The sequence below is a fragment of the Leuciscus leuciscus genome (assembly GCF_965113295.1).
Source record: "Leuciscus leuciscus genome assembly, chromosome: 4".
Classification (NCBI taxonomy): domain Eukaryota; kingdom Metazoa; phylum Chordata; class Actinopteri; order Cypriniformes; family Leuciscidae; genus Leuciscus; species Leuciscus leuciscus.
Genome location: NC_138728.1, coordinates 40,100,900 through 40,123,240, shown reverse-complemented (window position 1 = coordinate 40,123,240; position 22,341 = coordinate 40,100,900). Strand labels below are relative to the sequence as shown.

The 22,341-nt window shown below is 42.3% G+C and overlaps 1 protein-coding gene across 15 annotated transcripts in view; it reads right to left on the bottom strand.

The window, feature by feature from the left end:
- The window catches only part of LOC309497328 (NACHT, LRR and PYD domains-containing protein 3-like), a 138,772-nt gene that overhangs the window by 81,939 nt on the left and 34,492 nt on the right, over positions 1–22,341 (bottom strand). For 7 of the 15 annotated variants that reach the window (XM_082167536.1, XM_082167537.1, XM_082167534.1 and 4 more), the window contains 2 exons: positions 13,822–13,995; positions 2,951–2,997 (listed from right to left, as the gene is read on the bottom strand). The exons of 1 other annotated variant lie outside the window; for it this stretch is intronic. In XM_082167536.1, the coding sequence (XP_082023662.1) occupies positions 2,951–2,997; positions 13,822–13,995 (221 nt within the window). Of the gene's footprint in view, positions 1–2,950; positions 2,998–13,821; positions 13,996–14,800; positions 17,040–21,992; positions 22,254–22,341 lie in introns of those variants that run through there. 7 more of the 15 variants (XR_014205503.1, XR_014205504.1, XR_014205505.1 and 4 more) reach the window with 7 other exon arrangements.

Genomic DNA, 22,341 nt, shown 5'->3' with positions numbered 1-22,341 from the left:
GAAGCAAATCTTAAAATCTTCTACAAAATCTCCTCTGTCTGCAGTGAGGAAATCTTGAGTTCTGCAATCAACTCTCAGGTCTGTGGCCAAGCAACTGATAATAACACACTTAAGAAATTTAATTCTGTAAAGCTGCGTCCGAAATCGAATACTTCCCTACTATATAGTATGCGAAAAACAGTACGCGAGCAGAGTAGTATGTCCGAAATCATAGAATTCGAAAAACAGTAGGCGAAAAGGACCCGGATGACCTACTACATCCGGCGAGATTCTGAAGTGCGCATACGATGGACACTTTACTATCCCATGATGCCACGGGAGAGGATTTGTCGTCGTTATATTTGAAAATGGCGGAAAACGGAGCTGTATAGTAAACAATCCTGAGGTAAATAAAGTAAAGTAAAGAAAAACAAATTGTTATGAAGAAAAACAAATTGTTATGACCTACTACATCCGGCGAGATTCTGAAGTGCGCATACGATGGACACTTTACTATCCCATGATGCCACGGGAGAGGAGTTGTCGTCGTTATATTTGAAAATGGCGGAAAACGGAGACGCGGCTGTTTACAAGTGTAAGTACTTTACAAAACACTTTTTGTTTTTTTGTGGTTAAACTGTATTTGTTTAACATCATATAAGTAAACGATTGAAGGGTACAATTGTGTGAACTGGCTGCAAAATGGCAATTTTATCATTATTATTACCGAACAGAACGAGCTAATGTCTGTCAGCTAGTTAAACCTGTTTTATTCAAACAACAACGTTGTTAAATGAGATAGTTACAAAACTTAATTTTTTTATTTTACAACGATTTTATTTCTCCTTTACCAGTGTTGATATGTAATATGTGTTGGCTACTGTTATCAAGTGTACCTCAACTTATCCATGTAACCTAACATTAATATTAATATTAATATAATACTATAGATTGACCATGGTTCATCATCACTAATTTTAAATTCTGTGTTGATTTTGCAGGGAGCATGAGGAGAGACAAGAACAGGAGGCCAGAGAGAGAGACAGGAAAGATTCCTTCAGCTTTTAGAAATAATTGCAAAAAAAATTATAATAATAAAGACAACAAATGTTACACACTCTCTTTTCATTTATTTGTTAGTAAGTTCATTTTGTCATGCTGTTTTAGCAAGATTTATTACAAAACACTTAATTCCCAGGGATTTACAGTAGTTAGATTGTCAGTTGTAAAGTGTTTAATATGTGGCATTGAGTAATTAATATTTTTAAAGGGTGTTGTGTGTGCACTTATTTTATGGCAGATTCCAGATGGTTTTTGAAACAAGCAAATTGCAAGTATATCTGAAAAATATGAGTCCCGCACTATAGAGAAATACCCACACACTCCAGACACCTCTAAAATGTATTTGCTTTATTTTTGTATATTATTTGACTTTTAAATGGATACAGAATACAAAGCTTAAAACAAAATCACAAAACTTTGGCACAAAGTAGTATAATAGAGCTTAAAGCACCACCACAAGCAAAAGTTAAAACTTTTTTCATTAAAGTGTCATCTTGAGGGAAGAAAGTGAACGTCAGCAGCTTCAGTAAGGTAACCTTCACAGGTTTCTAAAAGATCTAAAGGGACTTTCTTACTAATGTAACCGGGTTGAAGTTATATCTTTATTTTTACGGTTGAAATGTCACCAAATCCTGATGAACATTGTTTTCTATATGTTTAAGATTTGTTTTATTGCAAATATTTTCCATGAATGTTGTATTTCAGACCGTGGTGTTAATACCTGTACTGTCACTTTAAGAGGTCGCAGGCCTTGTGTTGTCATTTATGCGCTTCTTTCAGTCTGCGCTAGGCAGGGGGCCAGGGTTTCATATTATTTTGAAGTTTCCCCAGGCGCCGCCATTGGCTAGCGGACCCCCACCTGCTGTTAGCATCCCATTGACTCCCATTCATTTTGGCGTCACTTTGACAGTGAATAACTTTACATCTGAGGCGTTTAAAGACTCCATTTGTCCATTATTTATTTCTAAAGAAACACGAAAATGTATAAAAGGCTCCATTACCTTGTATCTTACGTCATGGCCCCGTAGAAGCAATTTTTGTAAAAATAGGCTAACGATTGCGTCATACCCACACGACTCTCTGTCGCACAGTAGAGAATTACCGTATGGACAGGAGGAGAAGCTCGCGGGCAATCGGGGGGACGTGGAGGCAAAATGACAAAATAATTCATCAGAATACTTAGCAAAAGTTTCTCCTGCTCCTAGCTCATGGCCACCTCCTACTCACACTCTCCGTCTCTGCAAGTTTCGGAAGGGAATGATTTAGATTTCTCTTGGCACAACTACTAGAAGACAGACGGGTTGCTCACGTCACATCTACGTCGTCAAGCTCAGTTTGAGTCTGCGCAGTACGGTCAGCCATCAGGAAGTGAGTGCTTCTAATTGACTTCACTTTTCTCCGTTGAAACCTATGGGGTCGCTGTGTCCAGTTTATATACTGTCTATGGTCCGGACTCCATTCATACTACCCGTATATAGAACGTACTTTTTTAACGGTCGCAAAGTACATTCTAATTTAAATGTAGTACCTACTCACATAGTATGCGATTTCGGACACAGCTTAACAGATTTAGTCCTGAATGAGGTTCTAACAGAAGTTGCCATGGTAACCAAACAGAAAAAATAGGATTCTAAATTCAAGATCTTTCTGTAATACAGAATCAGGAATTATGAATCTGTCTGATGTTTTAATGAAGCTGAACTCTTCATGTTCAATATATCAGCAGAGTCTCAGTACAGCTTACCAGATGTGTGTGTGTGTGTGTGTGTGTGTGTGTGTGTGTGTGTGTGTGTGTGTGTGTGTCTGTGTCTGAGTGTGTGCGTCTGTGTGAGATTGTGTGTGTGTGTGTGTGTGTGTGTGTGTGTGTGTGTGTGTGTGTGTGTGTGTGTGTGTGTGTGTGTTTACGTACATTTGTGTACTCCTGCTGCAATCCTGATCTCTTCTCCATGATCCACACTAAAAAAAACACACAGTCACAGTTAATCAGTAAACACACTCACTCACTCACACACACACACACACACACACACACACACACACACACACACACACACACACACACACACACACACACAGTCTCTCACACGCACACACACACACACTCAGGACGCTCTGTGTGTCTGTTAACAAAAACACTGTTAATTTACAGTAACTGTACAAATAAAAATAATATTATATGACAACATAATTCACCTTACAGTTGTTCACAGTGTTATGTAATTAATTCGTATGCACATACTTTGCAAATCATAATTCTGCATTGAAGATGAACATAACTTGTCACATTTTTAATAAGCAGGGAAAATACCCAACTTTTAATAAAAAACATTTACATACGTAGGAATTTTGTGATGTAAGAATGTAGAGAGAGACTTCAGATATAAAAACACTGACTTGCTCGGTCATGTTTTCTCAGTAAAATCAGATGATTTCCTATTAATTCAATAGAATGTGCAGGAATGACTTTATCTACTACATGACTGATTCAGTGATCTAATTTAAAGTCTAGTCACTGATATTGCATGTGTTGAGTCATTAATACGTTCAAATTTTGAACTACTAATGTCTTGGTTATGTATGTAACCCTCGTTCCCTGAGTAGTAACCCGATTTACCCCTATATCAGGGTAAAATATAGTTCATATTACCCTGACATGTAATATGAACAGAATGTAAGAATGTTCATATTACATTCCAGTAATATGAACACGGGAATGAACACATTCCCGTGTTCATATTAAAGGGATTAGATGATAACGTGTGTTGTTGTTGCACTGCATTGCACGAACAAACTATCTAACGTTGTGCATTTGTGCATTGCATTGAAGAATAACAAACACATGCAATCACGTGAGAATAGGCCGGCCAGAATTCCAGGCACGCTTCGTCAATCGAAAATGCCTGCAGGTCCCCTACCCTCTTGATGGAGGCCAATACAACCAGGAGCACTGTCTTCATTGACAGAAACTTAAGCTCCACTAATTGCAAAGGCTCAAAGGGAGCACTCTTCAGGGTGGACAGAACCACTGAGAGGTCTCAAGAGGGTACGAGAGGAGGGCGAGGAGGATTTAGTCTTCGGACTTACCTTCGACTGCGTCGTGATGTGCGGCAATAGCGGCAACATACACTTTGAGGGTGGAGAGAGATAGCCTTCGCTCCAACCCATCTTGCAGGAAGGAAAGCACGACACTGATCGGGCATTTTCTGGGGTCTTCTCGGCGAGAAGAGCACCAGGTGACGAAGAGGTTCCACTTCAACGCGTTGGCATGTCTCGTGGACGATTCTCTAGCGGAAGTGATGGTAGCCACCACCGCTGGTGATAGTGTACTCAAACCTGCCTCGTCCCATCCAGGAGCCACACATGGAGGTTCCACAGATCGGGACGAGGGTGTCATAGGGTGCCCCGTCTCTGAGAAAGGAGGTCTTTCCTCAGAGGAATTGGCCAGGGAGGGGCTGTCGCAAGGAGTACAAGTTCGGAGAACCAGGTCCAGGTGGGCCAATGAGGCGCAACCAAAATGACCTGCTCCTCTGGACCCTGCTCCTCTGGACCCTTCAGGACCCTGAAGGCTCACTGGGGGAAACGTTTACTTGCGGAGGCCCTGTGGCCAGCTGTGCGCCAGTGTGTCCGTGCCAAGCGTGCCCTTGATCAGGGAGTAAAACTGGCTGCAATGGGAAGAGTCGTGGGAGGCTAACAGATATACCTGGGCGTCGCCGAACTGTTCCCAAATCAGCTGAACCGTCTGGGGATGGAGTTTCCATTCTCCAGGAAGAGGCTGAAACCGTGAGAGCTCGTCGGCTGCACGGTTCAGGTCTCCCGGGATATACATGGCTCGATGCGACCTCAGATGCTTCTGACTCCATAGGAGGAGGTGGCGGGCGAGTTGCGACATACGGCGGGAGAGTAGACCACCTTGTCGGTTGATGTACGCTACTGTCACGGTATTGTTTGAACGGACCAGTATGTGTTGGTTCTTGAGCAACACAAGGAAGTGGTGCAGAGCCAAACGTACCGCCAGCAACTCGCGGCAATTGACATGCCAAAGGCTGGGGTCCTGTCCAGGAGCCCGCGGCAGCATGTCCATTGCACATGGCACCCCAGCCCGTGTTGAAGGCATATGTTGAGACAACAACATGCCTGGAAACTCGTTCTAAGGGCACTCCGGCCCGTAGAAAGTTTAGGTTCGACCACGGGGTGAAGGTCTGACGGCGGGTCAGAGATGATGCTGAACTAGAAGTTTCTAAGTACCCCCAAGCTTGTGCCAGGCTGCGGCCTTGTCTTTCCATTCACCAAATATCCTCTGACTCTCACTGGTTTGCTCAAGGCTGTTGATCTGCTGAATTCCAAACAATGCTATAACTTCTTGCTTTCCTGTACTGGGTACAGGTTGGGTACGTTGTGCCAACGGTCTGTGTTTGCTGGGCTCACGCTATAAAGAGAGAAACTCGTAATCTAGAGCGTAAATGGAAACAAACTCACTTAGAGGTCTTTAGAATCTTGTGGAAAGAAAGCACTTCCCATTATAAAAAGACTTTAAAAGCAGCCAGGGCCAAGTATTTCCGCGAACTAATTGAAAATAACCAAAACAATTCAAGATTTTTTATTTAGTACAATGGTGAGATTAACAAATAAACAGACATCACCTGAACAAATGATTCCATTACAGTTTAGTAGTAATGTTTTTATGAATTTCTTCAATGAGAAAATCGAATGCATCAGAAATACAATTGTAAATGTACTACCTTTGACAGCGTCTTATGATTCAGCCTCAATTATCGCCCCTCAAGACTGATTGCAGTGCTTTACAACTATAGGACAGGAAGAGCTAAACAAACTTATATTTGCATCTAAACCAACAACATATTTAGTAGATCCAATAACCACTAAATTACTGAAAGAGTTGTTACCTGTGGCACAAGAGCCTCTTCTCAATATCATTAACTCGTCTTTATCTCTAGGTTATGTTCCGAGATCGTTCAAGCTGGCAGTCATTAAGCCTCTCATAAAGAAATCACAATTAGATCCAAATGAATTAGCAAATTACAGACCCATTTCAAATCTTCCATTTATGTCTAAAATACTAGAAAAAGTTGTGTCCGGTTTTTTAGGCTCTTTTTTGCTAAATAATGATATGCATGAAAAATTTCAGTCTGGATTTAGGCCCCATCATAGCACAGAAAAAGCACTCGTTAAAATTACAAATGACTTCTAGCTTCTGACCAAGGCTATATCTCTATACTAGTTTTATTTGATCTTAGTGCTGCATTCGACACTATAGATCATAAAATACTCTTAGATCGATAACAAAATTACACTGGTATTCAGGGACAGGCATGGTGGTTTAGATCGTATCTATCAGACCGTTACCATTTTGTCTACTTAAATGAGGTAAAATGTCAGTTAGATAATGTCAGTAAATTATGGAGTGCCGCAATGATCTATGTTAGGCCCTCTGCTATTTTCAATATATATGCTGCCACTTGGTAATATTATAAGAAAACATGGAAGTAATTTCCACTGGTATGGCGATGATACTCAGTTATATATGAATTCTCAAAATGATCTAAGTTGACAGAATGTGTTAAAGATATAAAATATTGGATGACTTGTAATTTTCTTCTATTAAATTCAGCTAAGACTGAGGTATTAGTAATTGGACCAAAAACCTGTACACAGAATCTCTTAGAATACAATTTGCATTTGGAAGGATATACTGTAATTTCATCCTCTACAGTTAAAGACCTGGGCGTTATATTAGACAGCAACTTATCTTTCATATTTCATATGTTACAAAAACAGCCCTTTTCCACCTCAGAAACATTGCTAAGCTCTGGAACATGCTATCTGTTTCTGATGCAGAAAAGTTAGTTCATGCATTCATGACCTCTAGACTAGATTACTGTAATGCATAACTAGCTGGTTGTCCTTCATCCTCAATAAACAAGCTAATAAACAAGCTACAATTAGTCCAAAATGCAGTCGCTAAAGTTCTTACTAGGTCAAGAAAATATGATCAAACAACACCAATTTTATTATCTCTACACTGGTTACCTATTAAGTTCCGTATCAATTACAAAGTATTGCTTCTGACCTATAATTGTTTAGCTCCTATGTATTTAACTAATCTTCTATCGCTTTACAATCCACTCGATTATTCACTCGATTATTCACTCGATTGTGCAATCCTGATCGATTGCTCCTGTCTGCCTCGCTGCCTGCTGTGAGTGTGTCTGCTTCGGTGCTGTAAGCTCCGTCTTAGCCTCGTATTTCTTTGTTTTGAACCATCATTTACAACAATTTCTAGTTGTTTATATTACTACTAAATACAGCTTACCCAACCCTGACATTGCTAGCTTACGTTACTACTAGCACAACACGCTAGTAATTCGCTAGCCTGTAAACGTGCTCAGCTATTTTTATTTATTTATTTTCTCTCGCGCGCTCGCGCCTTTGAGTTCATAAAAGCTCAGGTGAGTAAGAAACACTCAACAAACACGGTGAGTAATGTCTTGTCCTGTTATTATCATGCGTTGCGTCTGAATGCGTTGTTGTTTTTGGAGCTCTATCGATTTTATTTATAATTCTTGATTTTTCTCTTTAAACTCGCTTACAACGAACATTTTCTACTTTTCCTCACTGAGAAGCACTAATGTTACTGCTCAAACCTCATTGTTACAACGCGGACTGTTGAGCAGACGCATCTCAAGCCTATTAGTGATCCAACGCTGCATACTCTTAAAGGTTACGTCCGTGGATCACGGCTGAACGCGTCTTCTCCACACTCACATAAACAAACATTTTTTTTCGCCTATCGTGCGTCTACTCTACACCCCTACCACTAAAAAACCTAAAAAACCTCATAGTTACAACGCGGACTGTTGAGCAGACGCGTCTCAAGCCTATTAGTGATCCAACGCTGCATACTCTTAAAGGTTACGTCCATGGATCACGGCTGAACGCGTCTTCTCCACACTCACTTACAAACAAACTTATAATATAAATTAGTATTAATATTGATAGCATCACTGGTAGCTTCGTTGCTAACTCACTGTCCATCTGTTAAAATGGCGAATATATCAGATGTAAGTAGTCTACCGCTTGGTGCAGGTGAGGACACATTTGAGCTGCACGCACTGCAGTCTGAGCTGGAAGTCAGTTCACTCCGGCTCCAACACGCCACCACGAAGCATGGGTGGTTCCGCAGCGGAAGACGCGAGTCAGGTTTAGACCAAGACTTTCTCCGACCCTCCCGGTTTTCGAGTTATCGACACAAAACCGCTTCTCCCCTCTACGCGAAACAGAACGCGATGCTGTGATCATCGGCGATTCCATCGTTCGGCACGTACACGCTACGTTAGGTAAAAGTAAGGTGCAAAGTCACTGCTTTCCTGGTGCTCGTGTTTCTGAAATCGCTGCTCGCGTTCCCGAGATCCTGAACGGTGACGAGCGCGTCGGAACTGTGGTCCTGCACGCGGGAGTGAACGACATCAGGCTGCTCCAGACGGAGATTTTGAAGAAAGACTTCAGGAATCTAATCGATACGGTACGCAGCACATCGCCTGAAACAACGATCATTGTGTCAGGACCGCTTCCCACGTACCGACTAGGGCATGAAAAGTTCAGCAGATTATTTGCGCTAAATGAATGGTTAATGTCATGGTGCAATGAGCAGAAACTGCTCTTTGTAAATAATTGGAATCTGTTTTGGGAGCGTCCTAGGCTTTTCCGTGCTGATGGCTTACACCCAAGCAGATTCGGAGCGGATCTTCTGTCAGATAACATCTCCAAAATGTTAAATACCCTTTGACTAGTAACCAAAAGTCCAAATCATAGTCTCTGCTGCACCAATTCAACTGATATAAATACTAGTGTAGAACATTGCATAGAAACCGTGTCTATTCCTCGTTTAGTGAGATCAAATAATAAATCTAATGCAGGATCTAGAAAAAATCTAATTGTTATTAAAACAGAAAATGTTGCTATTAGTAAACAAAAACTATTTCTAAAGCTAGGTCTTCTAAACATTAGATCACTCACACCTAAGGCTGTTATTGTAAATGAAATAGTCACAGATAATAGCTTCGATGTACTTTGCCTTACTGAAACCTGGCTTAAACCAAATGATTATTTCGGTATTAATGAGTCTACTCCTCCTGGATACTGTTATAAGCATGAGCCCCGTCTGATTGGTCGTGGCGGAGGTGTTGCAACCATTTATAAAGATATTCTAAATGTTACCCAGAAAACGGGTTATAAGTTTATTTCATTTGAAGTACTTGTACTAAATGTTACGCTCTTAGATGTTAGAAAAACATCCCTATTATCTCTAGCCTTGGCTACCGTATATAGACCGCCAGGGCCTTACGCTGATTTCCTAAAAGAGTTTGCAGATTTTCTCTCAGACCTATTAGTCAATGTCGATAAAGCACTAATTGTTGGAGATTTTAACATACACGTAGATAATCCAAATGATGCGTTAGGAGCTGCGTTTACAGATTTATTAAATTCATTTGGGGTCAAGCAAAACGTCACCGGACCAACACATCGTCTTAATCATACACTCGATTTAATTATATCACATGGAACCGATCCAACCGATATAGATATCATTCCACAAAGTGATGAAGTCACTGATCACTACATGGTAACTTGCATATTACGTACTGCTGTAATATGTCATGCGGCGTCGCGTTATCAACCAGGCAGAACAATCCTCCCATCCACCATAGATCATTTCTCAAATTGCTTATCTAATCTGTCTCAGCTGCTGCCTGAACCCAAACAAACAGATGAACTAGAAGAACTAACTAGCACTATGAGCTAGAGGTCTTCACGGGTCCAAAAATTCGTGCCCGAACCCGAAAGAGACCCGTAATGTGCTAAACCGAACCGACCCGGACCCGTCTATTATTTCAAAAGCTGGACCCGGACCCGTGCAGATCCGAGAAATGCCTAACCGGACCCGACCTGGACCCGTCTATTATTTGAAAGCTGGACCCGAAACCGCCGGGAAGACACAGACCCGACTGGACCCGATTGTCATATATTCCACCTTAAACTGCTATTACAAGTCAATAAACCTGTTGCGAAAAATACAACTTTTTGTCTTACCTAATTTAAGGAGCCATGGAAGCGTAGTAGTCTCCTCTCCCTTCCTTGTAACGTTAACGTTACCTGACTGGCTGTGATCATGCATTACAATCCTCCGACAAGAAAGTTATTCATGTTATTCCTCTAGTTATTCCAAGTCCAAGCTTAATCCACTCATTATTTCAGCTTCAAAAGTCCACTTGATGTCACGGTGACGGATGACAAATGCAACTTTGCACATGTAACATACATTCTGACTCGAGTTAACTCGCATAATAACTTTGACTGTTTGCCCTTTTGAACTAACGTTATAATAACGATTGCTCGTTCAGTGCCATGGCCGCTGACGTTATTTATTTGCTATCATCTCCGTGCTCTCTGCTCTGCATCGAGTCTGAATCTGACCACTAAAACTTTAAGATTAAACAAGACTGTTAATTTATATTGTAAAATCTAAAGCGCGGTTTGGCGGTCCCTCACTGAAACTCTGCTGGTTGCCATAGAAACATGACACGCGCTTGAGACTGCACATGCACGCTAGCTGGATCAACCTAAAATATGCTTTTTAACGCAATTTATTTTGAGTGTCCTAATTTTACAAGTTGCAAGTTACAAAAAAACACAAGCAGTGTCTAATCACGGCCGGGTTTTCTCCGAGTCTGATCTAATGACTCCGATCGCACGGGTATTACACACAATGTTAAACAGACCCGGGACCCGAAGTAATAAATTCGGACCCGACCCGGACCCGGCTGATAATTTAAAATATAGACCCGAACCCGTACGGGTCCCGGGTCGGGTCCCGGGTCGACGGGTCTCGGGTTCACTGTGAAGACCTCTACTATGAGCACCATTCTCTCTAGAACATTGGATGTGGTTGCACCTACTAAATTAAAAAAGGTCAGAGAGAAAAATAAAGCACCATGGTATAACAATACTACGCATGTTTTAAAGAGAGAAACCCGTATTTTAGAGCGTAAATGGAAACAAACTAATTTAGAGGTCTTTAGAATCGCGTGGAAAGACAGTATGTCACGTTATAAAAAGGCCCTAAAAGCGGCCAGGGCTGAGCACCTCCGCAAACTAATAGAAAACAACCAAAACAATCCAAGGTTTTTATTTAACACCGTGGCTAGACTAACAAATAAACAGACGTCACCCGAACAAAATATCCCGTTACAGTTCAGTAGTAATGATTTCATGAACTTCTTCACTGAGAAAATAGAAAGCATCAGAACCACAATTGTAAACGTTCAATCTTCAATCGCGCCTTATAATTCAGCTTCAATTATCACCCCGAAAGAACAATTACAGTGCTTTACAACTATAGAACAAAAAGAGTTAAATAAACTTATCACTTCATCTAAAACAACAACATGTTTATTAGATCCTATACCAACTAAACTACTGAAAGAAGTGTTACCTGTACTGGAAGATCCTCTCCTCAATATTATTAACTCGTCTTTATCTTTAGGTCATGTTCCAAGAACATTTAAACTGGCAGTTATAAAACCTCTCATTAAGAAACCACAATTAGATCATAATAATCTAGCAAATTATAGACCCATTTCAAATCTTCCATTTATGTCTAAAATATTAGAAAAAGTGGTGTCCGCTCAACTGGGCTCTTTCTTGCAACAAAATGAGATCTATGAAAAGTTTCAGTCTGGATTCAGACCGCATCATAGCACTGAAACTGCGCTCGTTAAAATCACAAATGATTTACTTTTAGCTTCTGACCAAGGCTGTATCTCAATACTAGTTTTACTTGATCTTAGTGCTGCGTTCGATACTATAGATCACACAATACTCTTAGATCGACTACAAAATTATACTGGTGTTCAAGGACAAGCACTAAGCTGGTTCAAATCATACCTATCTGACCGCTACCATTTTGTCTATTTAAATGGAGAAAAATCGATCATAACTCCAGTAAACTATGGAGTGCCGCAGGGATCTGTATTAGGCCCTCTGTTATTTTCAATATATATGATGCCACTTGGAAATATTATAAGGAAACATGGAATTAGTTTCCATTGTTATGCTGATGACACTCAAATATATATTTCATCACGGCCGGATGAAAACGCTAAATTTTCCAAATTGACAGAGTGTGTTAAAGATATAAAAGATTGGATGACGCGTAATTTTCTTTTATTAAATCCAGACAAGACAGAGGTAATACTTATCGGTTCAAAAAACCGCCCACAAAACCTCGCACAATACAACTTTAACATCATAGGATGTCCTGTTACTTTATCCTCTACAGTAAAAGACCTGGGTGTTATACTCGATTGCAACCTGTCTTTTGAAAATCATATTTCATATGTTACAAAAACAGCCTTTTTCCACCTTAGAAACATTGCTAAGCTACGTAATATGCTATCAGTTTCTGATGCAGAAAAGTTAGTTCATGCATTCATGACCTCGAGACTGGATTACTGTAATGCTTTATTAGCTGGTTGTCCTGCATCCTCAATAAACAAGCTACAGTTAGCCCAAAATGCCGCCGCTAGAGTTCTTACGAGATCAAGAAAATATGATCATATAACACCGATTTTATCATCACTGCATTGGTTACCTATAAAGTTCCGTATTAATTACAAGGTATTGCTACTGACTTATAAAGCCCTAAACGGCTTAGCTCCAGTCTATTTAACGGATCTTCTATCACCCTATAATCCATCGCGCTCTTTAAGATCACTAAATTCAAGGCTTTTGGTCATACCTAGGATATCCAGAACCACCAAAGGAGGGAGAGCATTTTCACATTTGGCTCCAAAACTCTGGAATAGTCTTCCTGATACTGTTCGTTGCTCAGACTCACTCTCCCAGTTTAAAACTAGATTAAAGTCGCATCTCTTCAGCCAGGCATTCATATAATCATACAGTTCAAACTACAATCCGGCCTCTAGCTCATAAATGCCAGAGGAGAACTGGCCCCCGACTGAGCCTGGGTTCTCCCAAGGTTTTTTTTCTCCATTAGGTCACCTGATGGAGTTTTAGGACACCATTAGGTCACTTGATGGAGTTTTTCGGTTCCTTGCCACTGTTGCCTTTGGCTTGCTCAGTTGGGGATATTTTGGGGATATTTAATTTAATTTTATCAATCAATAAATTCCTCTTGAAACAAACTTTGTTGTATTATTTTAATTTAATACTGTGAAGCTGCTTTGATACAATCTGTATTGTGAAAAGCGCTATACAAATAAACTTGACTTGACTTGACTTGACAATCCATCACACTCTTTAAGATAACAAAACTCTGGGCTTTTGATAGTGCCTAGAATATCTAAGTCCACTAAAGGAGGGAGAGCGTTTTCATATTTGGCTCCTAAACTCCGGAATAGCCTTCCTGATAATGTTTGGGGCTCAGACACACTGTCCATGTTTAAATCTAGATTAAAGACGCATCTCTTTAGCCTAGCATTCATATAATTAATCTCCTAACCTTATGGAACTGTAATGCAGTCAAGGCCTGAAACTACTTTAGATGAGTGTTTACTGGAAATAACCAATCAGAATGCAGCATTCAAAAGCCCTGTAGTATAACTAGAGCTGAACCTCTGAAAATTCTCAATAAGAACTGTTATAAATGTATGAAATAAATAAAGTGTAACTGGTTTTTAAGAAGTAAAGATCGTAATGCTGTTTTTAGAGTTGCTTAATCAAAACTCTTCCTGCTCTACATACTTGAGTTTCTCCAGTCTGTAGTTTGGATGGTTGAGTTTATCAGAGAGCAGCTTGACTCCTGAATCTCCTGGGTGATTGTAGCTCAGATCCAGCTCTCTCAGGTGAGAGGGGTTTGAACTCAGAGCTGAAGAAAGATAACGACAGCCTTTCTCGGTCACCATACAGCCAGACAATCTACAAAGACATACAACAACAGTCCACGTGACATTAGTTTGACATTACCATCACCTGTGCAGTTTGTATTTCCAGCTGTTATTTTCTGTAGATTCAGTCACAAAAGTAACAAAAGTGTCTGTGGAAGTGTACCAGAGTAAATGTATTAATTTACTTTTCTAAATGTAGTTAAGTCATCATATACTTCTTGTATAATATAAATTGTTATTTGAACATTTATATCAATTTCAGCCTTTATTTATTTATTTTTAACAGTTTAAAAAAACTATAAAAATAACCAGCAGTAATTTCAAGTGATTACTCTACTGATTTACATTTAAACAGGAAACATTAATATATAAATCAATTTATAATTTGAGTGAAGAGTGAATGTGTGCATATTTTGAAATATATTATTGTTTGCAAGTAGTTTAAATGCATTACTTTACGATGAACTCTAGTTGCCAAGGCCACTGCCCTGCAGAGTTTAGTTTCACCCTAATTAGACATCTGATCCAGCTAATCAAAGTCGTCACAATTACTAGAAACTTCCACTCAGGTGTTTTGGAGCTGGTTGTATCTAAAATCTTCAGTGGCCCTCTAGGAGCTTATTTACTATGAACTGAGCCACTCTAAAACACAGGATCATGAGTTGCTCAGGTGTAAATGAATACAGTGCCACGCTTCACTCTGAAATACGGAGCATGTAAGAATGTATATTTATATGATTACATCTCAACCTTCACAATTTGATATTCATACTAAGCCATATCCCGTTCTCTCAACCATGCTTGTTAGAATTCATAAAAAAATTTGCCTGGCCAACTGACAAGTAAAACCATTTAATTTAAATCGCCATTTGGTGTATGGTGTTAATTTTGGACCCTGGCTGACATGCTAAGGGTGTCCTGCACACAGCCACTAGATGGTGACGCTAGCTTGTTCAGTGCTGTCAGAAGCAAACCATGCATGAAAAAAAAAAAAACATTTTACAATCTGTTTAGTAATTGTTTAAAGCCATTTCGTAATTTCAATCTTCATATATTCATTCCCGCCCCCCAACCCCAAACAAAATTTCTCTGATTTACCACGTGGGTCATACTTCTGTATATAATACTATACTACTGTATACATATGGAAAAATATCACATTCCTGTTTGTTGTTTTCCTCTTGTTCTGGCATTCCATTAAGAGCAGATGTCACCAGTGTAGGGGAAAGTTACTTTTAAAAGTAATGCATTACAATATTGAGTTACTCCCCCAAAAAGTAACTAATTATGTTACTTAGTTACTTTTTATGGAAAGTAATGCGCTACGTTACTTTTGCGTTACTTTTTCTTACCTGGCTGAGACTCTTTCAGGCCTGGCAGGTGTTTTTTTGACTGATAAGTTCTTGAACTAGTGTTTAACACAGTAATACCCCTACAACAACAACAACAACAACAGCCTATATAAACCCTACACCTTCATTTAAAAAAAATAATCATGTATATATTAAATAGGAAAATAGTATAATATTATATTCTGAGAACTTCCTGATCCCAGAGCTATGCATGCCATATAAAATATCTATAAACATCTCTGATTATTGAAAATAATGTGTTTGTAACTTTTGTGGGTAGACTATGGACTGCACAAAGTAAATTCACTGTCCATTGTGATAATGAGTGTAATATAGGCTAGATAATTACCATTATGAAATAAGTTATATTAGGGCAAAAGACATATCGTAAACATTTAAAATGTTTAATAACTTATTAGAGAACAATAAGATGATACTAGAGAACAAACATCACCAATTAAAAAATATAAATCTGTCAGCTTTAAAATGTGAAAAATTTCACATGGCCTAAACAAAATATAGGTTGATTTCAACAGACCAAAACTCTTGAGTTTTCTATAAAGTGTCCTCAAAACAAAATTTGTTTTATGCAAAAAAAAGTTCAGATCACTTCTGCAGTGCAATGCAAAAAAAGAAAAGAAAAAAGAAAAGAAGTATTATCTTAACGTAATGTTAGAGTATTCACTTAATACTCAGAGTTCACTATTTCATCTGGATTTTATTTTCATAGTAACGATTGTAGCGCAGCAGGAGTAGTTTCTCAAAACGCTGGTCTGTGAGACGGTTTCCTTTTTGGGGTAAGGATGAGACTTCCAATACTAAACAGCCTCTCAACTGGTGCACTGGAAAGTGTTGCTGTGTTGGCTTTTAAGAAGATCTTCAAAATGGGGGAAATCATGTACATTTCCAATATCAGCTGATTCCACAGTAATTGCTTGTTCATCATTTTGATTCTCCTCTTCAGGAAATGTGAAGAAGTCATTTTCATGGTCTCTGCTTTCAGGAGACTGCAGTGGCTCTTTCTGTGGTATCTCAACGGTGAGAGCATGGCACTGTGCTGCCAGAATCATCTTGATGTTGTCTTTTCTTGTTTCATACCTCAGCCACTGCAGCTTGAATTTTGGCAGGGTTACCGCAGTAAGCAAAGCTTCATTACTGTCAAGGATGGACCGTGTCTTGATAGCCTGCAAGATAATTTTACACAGTTTATAAACTAATAGACATGCATTCATACCAGAATAATTTAATTTATGTCAGGAAAAAAAGTAAGTAGAATTAAACTCAGTGCTCAAAGTGGGGCGGTACTCACCGGTACGCAGTACCGGCACTTCTGCATTTTGCTCTTAAGCGTACCTGCACTTTTTCTTGCGTACCGCTACTTCTCGCATGTAGCCGGTACTCTACCACTGACAGAAAAAGCGTCAGTGTCACGCCCGTTTCACATATACTCCGTTTGCAGTCCGTATGCGGTGCGTATTTTTTTCCAGTCCGGCAATGCGTTCCAGGAGCGGTGCGTATACAGCAGTGCAATGATCGTTTCCGCACCGAGTCTATTTTTGCTGTGCTGCACACGCTGAATTAAAGTGACAGCGCATGGTTCGTGGTCAAAATGGACACAGAATGACATGAAAATATAATAATCTCACTATAAATGCATTTAATTAAATAAAATGTATTTAATTAAATAAAATGTAGTAATCTCACCAGAAATGTATTTTTTGGACTTGCTGTTATGCAGGTAAGAGAGGACCCAAAAGCGAATTAACAAAAATAGAGTCTTTAATAAGAACACAAGGTGGAAAAATGTAGAACACAATTCTTCTTGAGAGATAATGGCAAAACAGGCAACCCGCAGAGAGGGCGATAAAAAATGAAACAAAAAATACTTCAGATAACTTCAAAAGAGTCTTTAGGCAGCAGACAGAGAAGGCTGTGATCGCGGCGACAGGCTGCAGGTCTCTCAGAGAAGACAAGGCTCGAGAAAAGACTGCGGTTACCAGATCTCTCACAGCGTCAGGTGAACTGGGCAGAATACAAAGATATAGATGATTAGCAGAGAATAGATAGCGTTCACCAGGCGGATGCCAACAGGACAGGACTAGGACAGAGACAAACAGGACTGTAGCTTGCTTCTAGCATGAGTAACTCAAGTGAGAATCCGACAAGGAAAGAAGCAGAAACAGACAGAGAAATAGGGACCTAATCAGAGGGGAGAGGGAACAGGTGGGAAGAGAGTAAACGAGGTAGTTAGAGAAGATGAGGAACAGCTGGAGGAAGGGAGAAGGGAAAGAAACAGTAACTCCAAAACCCCAGCAGAGGGAGACAGAGAAGAGAGAAAGATCAAGAACAAGACAACATGACAAGACATGACAATACATGACAGTACCCCCCCCGTCAATGAGCGCCCCCTGGCGCTCCCGAGGAGGGAACCTGGTGGCTACGGAGGAAATCATCGATGAGAGACCGGTCCAGCACGTCCCGAGAGGGAACCCAACTTCTCTCCTCGGGCCCGTACCCCTCCCAATCTACCAGAAATTGATGACCACGACCCCGGGGACGCATGTCCAGAATCCTGCGGACCCTATAGATAGGAGCGCCCTCGACAAGAATAGGGGCGGGAGGAGGACGAGTGGGAGCACGAAGAGCGGGCTTAACACAAGAGACGTGGAAGACCGGGTGGACACGGCGAAGGTAACGAGGGAGAAGAAGTCGCACCGCGACAGGACTAATGATCTGAGAAATACGGAACGGACCGATGAAACGCGGGGTCAACTTACGAGACGCAGACTTAAGAGGAAGATTGAGAGTGGAGAGCCATACCTTCTGGCCACGAGAATATCTAGGGCTCTTAGTTCTACGTTTGTTAGCAGCTCTCACAGTCTGATCTCTATAACGGCAAAGAGCGGACCTGACTCTCCTCCACGTGTGCTTACAACGTTGAACAAAAGCTTGAGCGGAGGGAACGCAAGAATCGGCGAGCTGAGACGAGAACAGCGGAGGTTGGTACCCAAGACTACTCTGAAAAGGTGACAGACCGGTCGCAGACGAAGGAAGCGAGTTATGGGCGTATTCAGCCCAGGGAAGCTGCTCTGACCAAGACGCAGGGTTACGGAAGGCAAGGCTGCGTAAAATGCGACCAACAGTCTGATTGGCCCGTTCGGCTTGCCCATTAGATTGGGGGTGGAAGCCGGACGAGAGACTGACGGAAGCCCCAATCAAACGAGAAAACTCTCTCCAAAACTGAGACGTGAACTGCGGACCTCTGTCCGAAACGATGTCCGACGGGAGACCATGAATTCTGAAAATATTTTCGATGACAATTTGCGCCGTCTCTCTAGCAGAAGGAAGTTTTGCGAGGGGAATAAAATGAGCCGCCTTAGAGAACCGATCAATAACCGTGAGAATAACCGTCTTGCCCGCCGACGGAGGAAGTCCGGTTATAAAATCTAAGGCGATGTGTGACCACGGTCGTGAAGGAATTGGAAGTGGTCTGAGAAGTCCGGCGGGAGGAGAGTTCCCAGACTTAGTCTGCGCGCAGACGGAGCAAGCCGCCACGAAACGACGTGCGTCACGTTCCCGAGTGGGCCACCAAAAACGCTGACGGACGGACGCGAGCGTGCCCCGGACGCCGGGATGGCCTGCTAATTTGGAAGAGTGGGCCCACTGAAGAACGGCCAGACGAGTCGGGACAGGAACAAAAAGAAGGTTCTTCGGACAGGTGCGCGGCGAAGGAGTGTGAGCGAGCGCTCGTTTAACTTGCCTCTCAATTCCCCAGACAGTCAATCCGACGACACGCCCCTCAGGGATAACTCCCTCGGGGTCCATTGAGACTTCAGAGGAATTAAAGACACGAGATAACGCATCAGGCTTGGTGTTTTTAGAGCCTGGACGATAGGAAATTACAAATTCGAAACGAGCAAAAAACATTGACCAACGAGCCTGACGCGCGTTTAGTCGTTTGGCAGAACGAATATACTCAAGGTTCCTATGGTCTGTCCAAACGATAAAAGGAACGGTCGCTCCCTCCAACCACTGTCGCCATTCGCCTAGGGCTAAGCGGATGGCGAGCAGTTCGCGATTTCCCACATCATAGTTACGTTCAGATGGCGACAGGCGATGAGAGAAATACGCGCAAGGGTGGATCTTGTTGTCAGAGAGCGAGCGCTGAGAAAGAATAGCTCCCACGCCCACCTCTGACGCATCGACTTCAACAATGAACTGTCTAGAAATGTCAGGTGTAACAAGGATAGGCGCGGACGTAAAGCGTCTTTTGAGAAGATCAAAAGCCCTCTGGGCGGAATCGGACCAACAAAAGCGCGTCTTGACAGAAGTAAGGGCTGTCAGAGGGACAGCCACCTGACTGAAATTACGGATAAAGCGTCGATAAAAATTAGCGAAGCCGAGAAAACGCTGAAGCTCGACGCGTGACTTGGGAACGGGCCAATCAATGACAGCTTGGACCTTAGCAGGATCCATCTGAATACCTTCTGCAGAAATAACAGAACCGAGAAACGTGACGGAAGAGGCATGAAAAGTGCACTTCTCAGCCTTTACATAAAGACGGTTCTCTAAAAGGCGCTGGAGGACGCGTCGGACGTGATGGACATGGATCTGGAGTGACGGCGAAAAGATCAGGATATCGTCAAGGTAAACGAAAACAAAAATGTTCAGCATGTCTCTCAGGACGTCATTTATCAGTGCCTGAAAGACAGCTGGAGCGTTGACGAGGCCGAAAGGAAGGACCCGATATTCAAAGTGCCCTAACGGAGTGTTAAACGCCGTCTTCCACTCGTCCCCCTCCCTGATGCGTACGAGATGGTAAGCGTTACGAAGGTCCAGTTTAGTAAAAAATTTAGCTCCCTGCAAGATCTCGAAAGCTGATGACATAAGAGGGAGCGGGTAACGATTCTTAACCGTTATGTCATTCAGCCCTCGATAATCGATGCAGGGACGTAAGGACCCGTCCTTCTTTTGAACAAAGAAAAACCCCGCTCCGGCGGGAGAGGAGGAGGGGACAATAGTACCGGCGTCGAGGGCTACGGATAAATAATCTTCGAGAGCTTTACGTTCGGGACCTGACAACGAGTATAGTCTTCCCCGGGGGGGGGGGTAGTTCCCGGGAGAAGATCTATACAACAATCATACGAACGGTGTGGAGGGAGAGAAGTGGCCCGGGACCTACTGAACACCGTCTGGAGATCGTGATACTCCTCCGGCACCCCCGTCAAATCACCAGACTCCTCCTGAGAAATAGAGACAGAGGAAACGGGGGGAACAGCAGACATTAGACACTCAACATGACAAGAAATGCTCCAGGAAAGGATAGTATTCTTAGCCCAATTAATAGAGGGATTATGACGGACTAGCCAGGGATGGCCTAAAACAATAGGAGTGAAAGGAGACTGAAAAATTAAAAAAGAAATTTGTCTCGCTATGATTACCAGAGACAGTGAGGGTTAAAGGCACCGTCTCACGCTGAATCCTGGGGAGAGAACTACCGTCCAAAGCGAACAGGGCCGTGGGATCTTCTAATTCCTTGAGAGGAATATCATGTTCTCGAGCCCAGTTCTCATCCATAAAACAGCCTTCCGCCCCAGAGTCTATCAAAGCGCTGCAAGTAGCCGACGAGCCGGTCCAGCGGAGATGGACCGAAAAAGTAGTGCTGGACCTTGAAGGAGAGACCAGAGTAGTCGCGCTCACCAGTAGCTCCCCTCTTACTGGTGAGCTCTGGCTTTTACAGGGCAGGAGGACACAAAATGAGCAGCTGAACCGCAATACAGGCAGAGGCGGTTGGTGATTCTCCGCTCCTTTTCCTTAGCCGAAATGCGGATGCCCCCCAGCTGCATGGGCTCGGAGTCCGAGCTGGCGGAAGAAGACGGTAGAGATGCGGAGAAAGAGGTAACAGAAAAGGCGGACTCCTTTCCGCAAACTCGGCGACGAAGGTCGAACCGTCTCTCAATGCGGATAGCGAGTTCAATCAGGGAATCCACACTGGTAGGAACTTCTCGAGAGAGGATCTCATCCTTTACTTCAGCACAGAGCCCCTCCAGAAAACGGGCGAGTAAGGCCGGCGGGTTCCAGTCGCAAGAGGCAGCGAGAGTCCGAAACTCAATTGAATAGTCAGTAACGGATCGCTTACCCTGACACAAAGATGACAAGACCCGGGAAGCCTCTTCTCCAAAAATAGAACGGTCAAAAACTCGTATCATTTCCTCCTTAAAGTCCTGATACTGGTGAGTACATTCAGCCTCCGCCTCCCAGATCGCCGTTCCCCATTCCCGGGCCCGTCCGGTGAGGAGAGAAATAACGTAGGCTATACGGGCTCTGTTCCTGGAGTATGTGGAGGGCTGGAGAGAAAAAACCACATCACACTGAGTAAGAAACGAGCGGCATTCAGAAGGCTCACCCGCGTAACACGGGGGGTTATTGACTCTGGGTTCGGAAGCCCTGGAAGCGACCGGTGGGTCAAGGCGAAGATGATGGACCTGTTCGGTGAGATCAGAGACTTGGGCAGCCAGGGTCTCAACGGCACGTCGAGCGGAGGACAACTCCTCCTCGTGCCGGCCGATCATCGCTCCCTGGATCTCGACTGCAGACAGGATTGGATTAGGAGTCGCTGGATCCATTGTTGGTCGGATTCTTCTGTTATGCAGGTAAGAGAGGACCCAAAAGCGAATTAACAAAAATAGAGTCTTTAATAAGAACACAAGGTGGAAAAATGTAGAACACAATTCTTCTTGAGAGATAATGGCAAAACAGGCAACCCGCAGAGAGGGCGATAAAAAATGAAACAAAAAATACTTCAGATAACTTCAAAAGAGTCTTTAGGCAGCAGACAGAGAAGGCTGTGATCGCGGCGACAGGCTGCAGGTCTCTCAGAGAAGACAAGGCTCGAGAAAAGACTGCGGTTACCAGATCTCTCACAGCGTCAGGTGAACTGGGCAGAATACAAAGATATAGATGATTAGCAGAGAATAGATAGCGTTCACCAGGCGGATGCCAACAGGACAGGACTAGGACAGAGA